Source organism: Astyanax mexicanus, chromosome 21 (genome assembly GCF_023375975.1).
Source record: "Astyanax mexicanus isolate ESR-SI-001 chromosome 21, AstMex3_surface, whole genome shotgun sequence".
NCBI classification, from domain to species: Eukaryota; Metazoa; Chordata; class Actinopteri; order Characiformes; family Acestrorhamphidae; genus Astyanax; species Astyanax mexicanus.
Window position 1 is genome coordinate 27722365 of NC_064428.1, and position 12357 is coordinate 27734721.

Sequence of the window (12357 nt, forward strand, 5' to 3'; positions counted from 1 at the left end):
AAAATGAACAGGGTGAAAAGTTTGTTTTTTGCATGACTAGAATACTGAATACTTCAGAGTATTCTAGAAAGTAATTAAAACCTTGCATAGCTTTCAGCTAATTCTGAAAATCATGCTGAGGTGGTCCAGAGTTTATACATAAAATGGCCAAAAACGACCCAAAAAGAACCACCTCAGCTCCATACTAAAATCATCTCAGCAAGCTAAAAGCTCGAGCTCCATTATTGCCAGGATTGATTCAGCTTCAGCAGCTGCAGAGAATTAAACCCTGGCGGCCATCTTGAGTCCCTGCAGCGAGTGAGACGCTCGTTCTCTCGCCCTGCTGTGGAGGAGGGGAGTGCTGGGGGTATGCGCCATGAACAATATTGGAATGGGGATGGTGCTAGCAGCTAGCAGCCATTTTTTCTTCTCTCTTTTTTTTTTTTTTAGTCAGGGGAAATTAAGAAAGGGGGGCGGGGATAAAAGAGAATCTGTTAACAGTTTTTTATATGAATTCTGTTTGTACTTATGTAACCACTTGTAATCTAATCTTTTCAGAATCTCGTAAGAATCAGTATTGTCCAGACAGGTCTCTTTTGATTCTAATTTTACGTTTGTTACGAAAGTCCACTTTCCATATGCCTCTCCTTATTTTTAAAAAAACATAGCTATATTTTAGCTTGATTGCTAATTGCTAATTGTTTAATTCTTGCAGTTCATAGTCTATCGGAGGTGACCTGAGGATTTGTACCTCAGAGACTGTCTCTCAAGCATCTCAAACATCTCTTAAAAGATGTTTTAGTCAGGTGTTCTGCAGTAAAGTAGCGTTAGTGGCATTACCAATAAGTAAAAAACTGCTAGGTCTTTTCCTTGACCTTCAGCACGATATATGGAAGTGAGAAAATCAGTTTCTAACCTCTCACCCTGCTGTAGATGAGGGTATTTGCCGTTAACAACAATATTAGAATGAGGATGGTGCTAATGACTAGTAGCCATTTTTCCCCCTCAGTAATATTTCTTTTTGGTTAGGGGAGGGAATGAAGAAGGAAAGAAAATGTAGTAGGTTTGCGCTTATTTAACCACATCTCGTAAGAATGTATAAAAGTCCACTTGTTACATTCCTCTTTATAAAAAAAAAAAAAAAAAAGCTATGTTTTAGCTTGATTGCTAATTGCTAAAAGTTTAGGCTTAGTCCCTCAGACACAGTGTCTCAAGAATGTTTAAAGAGGTCTTTAAGGACGTTTTAGTCAGCTTCCTGCAGGAAAGTTGCAGCATTAGCATTAAAGAAACAGCTAGCATAATATATAAGTGAAAAATTTCATTTCTTCATGCAGCAAGAGCCTTACTGCTGCAGAGGAGGGGAGCGCAGAATAGCTTATGTGCCACGAGCAACAATATTACGGCTAGCAGCCCTTTTTTTTTTTGGTTTCCCCCTCAGTAATATTTTTTGTTCAGGGTAGAAAATGAGGCAGTGGAGGAAGGAGTATCTAGTACACTTTTTTTTATTCATTATTTATTATTTCCTGTTTGCACTTGTGTAACCACTTCTGATTTTGATAGCTATGTTTGCTATGAAATACACTTGATTTATTTTCTGCGACAACAAAAAAAAACGTGCATTTTAGCTTGGATGCTAAATGCTAATGGCTAATCCCTCATAGCATCAGGCTTTGTACCTCAGAGACTGACTCTCATGAATATGTAAAGGTATCATATTGGCCGTTTACTCAGCTTTCCGCGGTAAAGTATCGTTAGCAGAAGTGAGAAAATGAAGTGAGAAATTTTAATTTCTCAGCTGGTTGCCATGGACGACAGACCTTGGGGAGGATGGTGTGCAAGCTTTCAGAAAGGGAACGAGAGAGGCGCTGTGCGAAGGAGCAGATGTTTCTATATTTAGGGGACAGACAGTGCATGCGCACTGGCAGCAGTGCAGTTCGCCATGCAGCTTGCCATGTAGCAGCAGCAGCAATGCAGCAGCGATGCGGTGACGGGTTAGCGGTTTCACACATGCTCCGTGCATGCAGGAGACTGTACTTACATGTATGTGGGTGTCTTTACACTGTAGTAGATGTGTGAACCATGCTAGCAGCAGGGTACAAGTGAGAGGATTTTTTTTGTTTGTTTGTTTAGCTAAATAATATATTGTATATTTTAAGATTATTATACAGTTATACAGGCAAATCAATTCAGGACCTTCAGGATCCCATGTCTGCATAATCGTTAGATGTTATTTATTTTAGTTTAAGGGTGTGGCTGACAGACGTTTAGGCATATATAGGCTGGGCTGGGACATACGGAGTCAGTTATATGTAGGCTAATTTGTATGCATGCTACAGCTTAGGTTATTCTGGCTGCAAAATGGCTCTGCAAAGCTCAAATAAAAAAGGAAGGAATTTTATAAATCATGCATTCTATGCACATGGAATATATGGATTTTCAATGATCTGACACCTAACAATGCAGAAATTCAGTTAAAAATGGCTTTACCTATCTTATCTCATCATGCGGTTAGAAAAGTCTGTGTAAGTGTTAGGTTACCTTTTCGTTTTTACCTTTTTTAAATACTTTACACTAATAATTTAATAATTAGCAAAAGAAATGCACGGTTCACATACATTTCATACTGTAATTTTTTTGTTTTGTTTTTTTTTTTCGTTTCATTTTCTTTTAAACATGGCTGTCAGTCTTATCACTTTTAGTGAAAGAAAAAAATATGTCTCTGTTATTCTGAGTTTGAGAGAATGTATGTATGTAGATAATTTTTGCTATCGGAAAAAATGAGATGTAGGATAATTTGTTTAAATCAGTGTTTAAATCTGCTTAAATGGGAGAGCTAAGGACTAGCCTTTTTTCTCCTTTCTGTGATTAATAATAAATGGATGAAGGGTTACATAATAATAAAGCATTAATAAAACCCCACAGTAAGGAATAATTTAACTGTTCTAAATTCAATTTTTTTTGTTTCTTGTCTTTTCAGATTCTGGACCAATCCTGTGGCCAAATCCATGAACAGGGAGGTGCCAGGCAACAGAGCAGTCAGGTAAGAGACTAAGTGCATTTTATTATTCTTTCTCTTTTTTTTTCTCTTTCCTTTTTCTTTTTGTGTGGATGCCTTCTTAAAAATTAAATATTAAACATTCTGTTTGCATAATTGATGGTATTTTTTTTTTCCTGTAACACTGTTCGCAGCACTGTAGTTGTAGTCATTTACCACAGTCACTATGTAACTGACTCTCTCAGTTTAGTATGATCACCCTGTGCTGTGCTAGATTGAGAGAGAGACACACATATATAAATATAATTGCAGTCTTGAATCCAAGCGTCGTATCGAAATTGGAACTTGTTACACCACCACAGCATTACATGTGCAGCCTCTGTTGTCGCAAGCAGACTCTGTAACCTGCTGCCCTGATTGGCTGTGAAATCCAGCCAATGAGCTTGAAGGGGGGAGGAGACAAAGGCTGGGTTTTCACCCCCTCCCGGCTTTTCCAATCAGAAGCCTTTTGCTGTGCCACTGGGAAGGAGCTACCTAGTTAGTGTGGCTGGTAATTTCTGGATAGAGGAAGTGGATTAGTTTAGGTCTGATTTGATTTGACCTCAGACTCCGCTTTGCACTGTCTGATCTGTTAGACTGTGCTGAAGATGATCATGTAAGCAAACATTTAGGTGTAGATCAAGCTTTAGTAGGATAAAGAAGTCTTTTGTTTTAGGATAGCCTCTCTTTTTAGGACCTAGATGTGTGTCCCGAAAAGAGGCAGCTACTGCTGATCAGTGGCATTGTGACAGTGGCAGCTTTTGAGGTTGTTTTCTGTGTGTGTCTGTGTTGAGGCAGCAGAAGTATTTAACAATGCAAAGTGGCATGTAGGTTGTGGAGTGCCACCTAGTGGTACTTCCTAGATAGTTTCCTGAAAAGACCAGACATTTGTCCTGCTTACAGCTGCTGAGAACTAGACTAGAATATTCTTCTTTTTTTTTTCTTCTTTTTTTAAGTTTGTTTTTTAGGATTCTTTTATGTATTTTTTGTTTCTTTTCTATTGACTGAAGTGAATCGGTCAACTTTTTTTTTTTTTTTTCTCACCAACTTTTTCTTGTCTCTCTCCTCCAGTTTACGAAGGTAAAATAAAATGGAAGTTGCTGTGCCGGAAGAACCTCAGAAGAAGATTTTCCGCGCCCGGAAAACAATGAAGATGAGTGACCGTCAGCAGCTGGAAGCTCTCCACGGCACTTTAACCAGTGCGGCCTCAAACTCTTCGGCGTCTTCCTCCCCCTCCTCTTCCTCGCGTCCTCAGACGCCACTGATGAACGGAACGCATGTGGAGGATGGAGAGAATGTGAAAGAAAAGGAGAAAGACTGGCCTCCATCCTCTCGATCGCCCTCGCCTTCCGTGAAGGACGTGGCCGATAGTGAGCAGGAAAAGGGACAGAGCGAGAGGAAGGAAGAAGCGAAGCCAGAGGAGGCTGAAGTTGACAAGATGGAAGTGAGTGCACATGTCCACACTGTTGTGTTTCACTTATTAGTTCAATCCCACAGTTGTACATACTTTTTCCGCTGGAGACGACTCAATCCGAGGAACATGTATTTTTCTTTATTGGGATTGTCCAAATAGTTGTGGACCCAACTCTAGTCCTGTAGTACCTCCTGTTCTACACATCTGATCCAATAGTGCCACTTATAATTAATAAGTCTTATAACAGAAAAAAATACAAATCAGGACATAGAACAGTGGATATCATATTTGTGATGTGGTCAAAGCTTCAAATCCTCCACCATTATAAAGTAACAAATTTTATTCATTTTGTTTTAGTTTGCATTGATACAGCATATTCAAATCTTTTTTTTTTGTTTGTTTTTCCCAAGGCCTCTACTTCTGACCAGAATGACCCGAAAACTACTTCCTCTGACCAACTTTTCAATGGGGAAACTGCTCCAATGGACGAGGACAGCCCCTCTCCCGACAATGCTCCAGTAGAAGAAAAGGAGGAGAAAAGCGTCAAGAGCTCGTCGTCTTCTGTTTCCGGCTCTCCCGCCACCAACATGGACTGTGACCCAGAAGTGAAGGAAGGCTTCCTTTTCCTCAGTGAGGAGGACGAAGGCCAGGGAGAGCGGGATGAGTCCAAAACTGAGAAAAGTGAGGTGAAGAAGGAGGCTGATGCTGTAAAAGAGGAGAAGAAGGAGGTAGCAGAGCCTTCGCAAGCATGCAAGACGGCAGATGGCACAGGTAATTAATGCCCGTCCAAAGGGCAATGGAAACTAATGAACAGTGGGTTAGACATAATTATTTTAAAACCCTGCAGGTGGTACTCAGTGATCAAGCTCCTGGACTATCATAGTTCAGTCAGGGTGGAATTATAGAAAGAAGTTCAAGCCTGATTTTATGGCTGTATTCAAATACAGCTCTGAAAAAAATTGAGACCACTTCAATTTGTGAATCAGTTTCTTTGGTTTTGTTTTTTGTAGGTAAATGTTTAAGAACAATGAACATTGTTGTTTTATTCTATAAACTACGGACAACGTTTCTCCCAAATTCCAAATAAAATATTGTCATTCAGAGCATTTATTTGCAGAAAATGAGAAATGGCTGAAATAACAAAAAAGATGCAGAGCTTTCAGACCTCAAACAATGCAAAGAAAAAAGTTCATATTCATAAAGTTTTAAAAGTTCAGAAATCAATATTTGGTGGAATAACCCTGGATTTTAATCACCGTTTTCATGCGTCTTGGCATCATGTTCTCCTCCACCAGGCTTACACACTGCTTTTGGATAACTTTGGATAAGCCACTCCTGGTGCAGAAATCCAAGCAGTTCATGTTATTTTTCGTAGGTGGACAGCCATGAATCATAGTTGAACCCATAGAGCAATCATTTTGATATGTTATTTTTGCAGGGAAGGCCTTATTTGTTACTGCTGACTTAGAATAATAAGACCAAGTTTGTATGGCCCATAATTTTTTTTTATACTGTCTACATTAGTGGGGAAACTTTTATGATGCGTGTTTGTTTTAAGCCACTGTTCTTGCTTTCTCTCTCCTAAACAGGCAACAGCACGCCTGCAGGAAAGAAGAGATCCTTCTCGCCAGAAGGGGAAAAAGATGGACTGAAGGCTGAAGTTAAAGAGGAAAGAGATGGGAAGAGAGCAAGAGTGGATGGAGTGGAGCTGGAAGCACAGCTAGAGCTGAAAATCACAGCCAAAGCAGGCAGTCGTATGAAACTGGAGAAGGTTTGTTTCTTTGCTTGTTTTAAATAAGGCAGATCAGTTATAAAAAGTATAGTCTTAAAAGTTAGGCTATGTATGATTGACAGTCCATATCTGATTTTTGGCATATCTACATTATATTTAGATTGATGTTTGATAGTTTGGACAGCTGAAAAACGCATGAAATCTGTTTTGCAAGTTACATTTTCATTCAGTCTGGATGCTCTGGACGCTCAAATCTGATTTGTGTGTGTGCTTGTAGCGATATCAGCATCTATATTGTTTCATAGCAAATCACAGTTTATGGTTTGTGATGACCAGACAGGCAAATCCAATCAAATCATTTGTTAGGATATTGTTCTTAGTCTGAACATAGTCTTATAATTCCTATTCTAAAATCTCAGTGGCTAAGATTTATTAGAAGATGTAAAACACACACGCAAACACACACATGCACAAAAGAGCTCTTGAAGTGAATTTTTTGTTTTAAGAACAAATGATATCTTCTCATAGTGTGCTCACCTTTTTTATGCTTGTAGTCGTTTGTTTATATTAATAGATTTTCCCCCATTTTCTATCAGGTGGTGCAGCAGCTGGTGGAAGATCGGTTGCGAGTGCTGCAGCTGACTGTGTTTGACCGCAATCTCAAGGAACTCAAGGAGAGGGTGGACAAGATTGACAACACCACTAAACAGCAGAATGCCCTGCAACACATCACCACCCTGCAGGTAAGTGTGGATCCAGGACCTGCTTATTTTTATTGTTATTGTTTCCTTTACACTCACTGTTTTAAGATGTAGATGGACATTTATAGGCCTGTCACAAAAAAATAATTTGGACACTATTTTGTACCAAAAATGCCACAAATATAACAATGGTATAGTAAAATAATACAATAATGGCCTTTTTAAATAATGGAGCTTTTTAAATGATTAATAATATTTATTGAAATTGTTAAATATTCTAAATAAATAAACAACACAAAATAAAATAACCACAGTCAAACAAGCCCAAATGCTGGTAATGCATGTGTTCGTAGTCATGAGTGTGAAATAAATATATGGTATAATATATGGTATAATATATATAATGGTATACGTTTTTTGTAAGTTGCAGTTAAAACACAATACTGTACCTAAAGAAATAAATATATATTGGGTCAACTATATTTAGAAACTACTAAAACATTAATTATTGACAATAATCTTAGCCTAATCTCGTATAATACCTAAAACCTGTTGGCCCATTCTGGTGGTGCCACAGCATTCCAGGGCATTTTAGGTCAGGTCTGACCAGACTTTTCTAGCAGGACCCATTCTTGTGTTAACTTATTTGCTATAGAACAGTGGTGTCCAAACTGTTCTACGGAGGGCCGTTGTGGCCGCACAATTTCGTTCCGCACAACCAGAAGTGACTACTGATTCAATTTGTTTTATCAGTCTGTCTGTCTTTAAATAACTGACATGCTTCTGCTTATATTGGACACACAGGCTGTAGAATGTCCAGATACTTGGGATTAAATTGTCCCATGATGACAGATTTGCAAACCATCCAGGCCCATTTTGCCATTATACTCCCTCCACCAAGCTTTACGGATTGGGATAGGATTTTGCTGTTGGTTCTGATTGATCTTTACTATATACACTGTTTTTATATTTAAGAAGTGCTCTTCTGATATACAGTTTATCTGATTTTGCTATTTATAGGTATATGTTTGAGTATTGTTTGAACATCGTTGTTTTAAACATTTATCCCAAATTCTAAATAAAAATGATACCACTCCTGGTGCAAAAATTCAAGCAGTTCAGCTTGGTTTGATGGCTTGTGATCATCCATCATCCTCTTAATTATATTCCAGAGGTTTTCAATTATCTAAAATTAAAGAAGCTGTGTATTTAGCTGGACTATTTTGTCAGATCAGTTTGATTGACTGACGTGTGTATCAGTGCTAGAGAATGTTCCAAGTAATCAGCTATTTCGGCTGCAGCGTCTTCTGGAGGTTGAACTCATGACCTTCAGACAGTTTGGCTAATGTATTCTTCTGTAAGGATGATTGTAGGCATGTCTACATTAAAAAGGATTTCACGACTAGGCATAACTAGCAGAGGCTCACAGTGGCCTTAATGTACATCCAAAATCCCGACTCTGCTTGTTACATAATTAGAAACAAAATGAGCATTTGTTCCTGATCTGACCTGATCTAAGCAATGCTTGGATTAGATACTAGATTATTTATTTGAAGTTGGCAGAAGAGCTGCTACATGTCTTAAATATTTTATCTGATGATTCCAGTTTCAAAATGGGTCAAAAACAATTAATTTTACAATAAATTTTACTTGTTGGAAAATACTTCCCTCTGTGCAGTCACAAATACCAACATTATGAAGTGCTTAAGATGCCTCATGATCTAAAATGAGACCTTGCAATGACCTTTGCCTAAAGCCCACCCCTGATTGTTCTTCTGAACAATGATTTTTTTTGGAACACCTTACCGTGATGGGTGCTTGAACAATATTCCATAACTTTTTTGACTTGTTTACACTGTGCTAATAAATTTTATTAGATTTTTTTTAAATATTGATCATCTTTTTCACACTTTGGTTTCAGGCTAAGATTTCCCGATTGGCTAAAAAGTTTGGAGCAGCTAACCAGGCTTCTGAAAACTACAAAAAAGCTCAAGAGGTGAGTTGCTATTTCGCAGCTAAAGCTGTTTTCATTGCTTGCAAAAGCTGAGGACATCTTTGTTCATAAATATTAAACATAAAATTGGTAGGACTCAGAATTAAAAATGGAAATGTATATTTTGACTGAGTCAAAATAAGATATTCCTATAAATAATAGGAAAATGAATGCAATGAAAGTCACTTATTGTACTTTAAGGAATTCATTCCTTTTCTTTTTGCAGACTCCTGCTGCCAAGACCACTGCCACACACACAATCAGCTCAACTCAACGGTAAGCACTTAGATAAAAGAAGATGAAAGCTTGCTGCTTGTTGAACTTAAGTTGAACTTAATTTTTGCCTACCTATTTCTTTCTATTGTCCTAAGCCTAAGGCTTGTTTTTAGTATAATCAGTGGAGCAGGACTCCCCCTTGTGGCTAAACTAGAAACAGTTCTTTGTTTGCATTTTTGAGATCCAGTGGTTTTCTTCCTCTGAACTTTAACTTTTTGCCTTTTTTTTGTGGTGATATTGATAAGTATATTTAAATATTATTGTCTTAATAGGACCATGCTAGATCCTAAACATCACAGTGCACCTGCAGGAACCAGCTCTATGGGTGAGTTTTTTTTTTTTTTAAACCATCTTTTGTCATCTTAAGGTATTTACTTAAACACTCTCTTAACTACTTTCTTAATGTCCATCTTCCTTGTGTTCTTCAGCTACCCCAACTCAGCCTAAACCTTTCTCCACTCCGACTACGGCAACTTCCTCTGCCTTGGCTGCATCTGCTCCTATCCTCCAGATCCTCACCACAGCTCCAGGCTCCACCCCCTCGTCCTCTACCTCCTCTCTGGCCGGCCAGACCCAGACAGGCACTCTGCTGCTGCAGACCCGGCCCAACCAGGGCGTTATGACCACCAGCTCGGGCACATCAGGCAACCAGCCTATGTCCATCCAGCTGATCCAGGTGCCACTGGCCATGGCCAACGGACAAGCGGGGACGTTGGCGGGGGGAGTCGGTCTGATCCCGGTTTCTTCACTAGCCAATGTGAACAGTCTTAACAAGACCAAGACCACCACACCCACCACCACGATCATCCTGCAGAAATCGGCGGGAAATGTCGTCTCTTCTTCCTCGCCGCTTTTATCCTCCACGGCTCCACAAATGTCGTTGGGCAGGTCGATGTACCAGGGGGGTTCAGGGACTGTCAGTTCACCTAGCGCTGCTGTTTCTGTGACGACGGCTCGCACGCCAACACAGTGTGCCCCTGTAGTGGGAGTGGCTACGGCCTCGTCGTCCCCGGCAACCACAGGACCCGCGGCAACTGGCTCAGCAGCAGCTGCTGCTACCGGTCCATCTTCTGCATCTGCGATGACTTCCAAGACAGGTGAGTTCACCTGTGAGTGGCCTAGTGCATGCTCTGGTGCTGTCCACCACCTACTTGGATCTAATTGCTTTTTTGTTCCTGGCACCTGATATATTTTTCACTACCAAAACTCCATTTGGGGAAATTCGTGAAATTCGCGAACCGGAGCCCTGAGAGAGCACAATTGGCCTTGCTCTTTCAGGGTGGGTAGATGGTGCTCTCTCCTTACATCATTCCGAGGGTGATGTCGAACAGCACAAGGCGTCTGTGAGCTGATGTATAGGATCTGAGTCACTGCGCTTTTCTCAGAGTGTGCTGTGATGCCACTCAACAATGCTGCATCAGCAGCAGCTCAAAAAGATGCGGTTACTGACTTTACATGTATCAGAGGAGGCATGTGCTAGTCTTTACCCTCCTGGTGTTGAGGAATCACTAGTGATAGGGGGAGTCTTAATGAGTGGGTTGGGTAATTGGCCTTGTAAATTGGGGAGAAAATTGGATGAAAATTAGAAATTATTTGCGTTTGTCAGAGTGACTGTTTTCAATGGTCAAACAGCACTTTTTAAGATTTATACTTCAAACAAAGAAAAGTTCCAAGCACCAGTGGTTCCAGCTACCAAGTTTGCCTAATAAAAAAGCAAAAAACTATATTAAAGTAGAGTTAAGTAGTACTGTACTGTAAGAAATCTTACAGCGGTTTCCTCTAGTTTTTATTCTCCCATATGTAGAAAAAACTCATACAAACCTTCACACAGTGCCGCCAGTCCTGAGAAATAGGGGTGAAGGCTAGCATGAACTTCCTTGCAGCCACTGCATTTTCCCTTCTCCCCCCCCCCCCCACCCACAAATGTAGCTAATGGTGACAAAAAGCAGCACTGTTGTCGTAAGAAGATTGTGAGACCATATCATTGGAGGTTTCTAGTAAAATTGTGTTCTAGATTCACGATTTTAGAACTACAGCTGCAAAGTTTACTTATGTTTTAGTTCCTTACTTAAAAGAAGCCCAGATCATAGTGGGTCATAAGTTTCCATAATTGAAAAGCTGGGTAGAGTCAAATCAAGTAATGATGGTATCATGCTGTGAAAAGCATAGTATTTGGCTATGCTGCGTCTGACTTTGTCTTTCTTTTAATCCCCAGATAATCAAGCCTCTGCTCCAGCCAAATCTCCTTCACAGGTATGTACAGTAAAATGCAGCTTTACAGTTAGCATGCTTTTATCTTAACTGTGCTTCCCCCCCATTACTTGTTATTTATTAATTTCCGTTCTTACCACAGTCTGGTCGACCCAAGAGTTCCTTCATAGATCTGACTGAGGATGACGACGATGTGCAAGGTAAAAGCTCACACATCTTATTTAGCCTTTGTGCCTCGTCTTCCATTACCCCTCAGCATTTTATTCTCTTGTTTTGTGGTTATTTGTCTTTTGTTCCTTCGCACTCTCATTCACTGGCTGGCTTTGTGTGGGTCTGTGTTATAGTGACAGGCGTGCAGAAGGCTTCTGCTCCTTCTAATGCCACCTCTACCCAGAGACCCTCAGGGCCACCCCCGTTAGTCAGCACCGCCACTGTTGGTGAGTTTTGTTTTTTTGTTTCTACCCCTTTCTTTTTGGTTTTCTGTCTCTCCATTTGGTGGTTAGCTGCTTGTTTAGACCCATATACACTTATTGTCAATTAAAGAGTTGCAAAAATAGTTGCTCCCAGAGGGAAGTGTCTGTTTACGGTAAAAGTTACCAAATAATTAAACACACAGACTTATATGAACAACTATTTATATTTTTTTATATTTATTGAGCTACCGTATAGAAGTAGTGTGGGAAAGTGTAGCGCAACATGCCAACTTGCAATATTTTGACATGCAGATAAAATGATTTTTGAGCTTAATGAGCTTAATTCTTAAAAAATGCTATTCAAATACTTTCACATTTTTCCTTGAATTTTGCTGCACATCATCCAGTTTAATAGGTTGTAATGAAAGATACAGTTGAGTCAGTGTTCTTTTAAGCACTAATAAGCTCCTTGATATGCTTATTAATAAAATGAATCACAGTATGATAAAATATCATCATATTGCCCAGCTCAGCTTAGCTGAAACCACAAAACACTTGGCGTAGACTTGTCACTGAAGATGACCTGCTGCCATTCTAAATTACT

At 39.6% G+C, this 12357-nt stretch overlaps 1 protein-coding gene across 8 annotated transcripts in view; it reads left to right on the plus strand.

Moving 5' to 3' along the window:
• Positions 1–12357, plus strand: part of LOC103044847 (activating transcription factor 7 interacting protein) — a 64968-nt gene that overhangs the window by 51048 nt on the left and 1563 nt on the right. For 6 of the 8 annotated variants that reach the window (XM_022674672.2, XM_049469385.1, XM_049469383.1 and 3 more), the window contains 12 exons: positions 2957–3019; positions 4085–4457; positions 4838–5198; positions 6017–6198; positions 6756–6902; positions 8782–8856; positions 9080–9129; positions 9402–9454; positions 9558–10226; positions 11345–11382; positions 11483–11540; positions 11685–11777. In XM_022674672.2, coding sequence (XP_022530393.2) covers positions 4104–4457; positions 4838–5198; positions 6017–6198; positions 6756–6902; positions 8782–8856; positions 9080–9129; positions 9402–9454; positions 9558–10226; positions 11345–11382; positions 11483–11540; positions 11685–11777 — 2080 coding nt within the window. In that variant the 5' untranslated portion in view covers positions 2957–3019; positions 4085–4103. Of the gene's footprint in view, positions 1–2956; positions 3020–3476; positions 3630–4084; positions 4458–4837; positions 5199–6016; positions 6199–6755; positions 6903–8781; positions 8857–9079; positions 9130–9401; positions 9455–9557; positions 10227–11344; positions 11383–11482; positions 11541–11684; positions 11778–12357 lie in introns of those variants that run through there. The other 2 variants (XM_049469386.1, XM_049469387.1) reach the window with 2 other exon arrangements.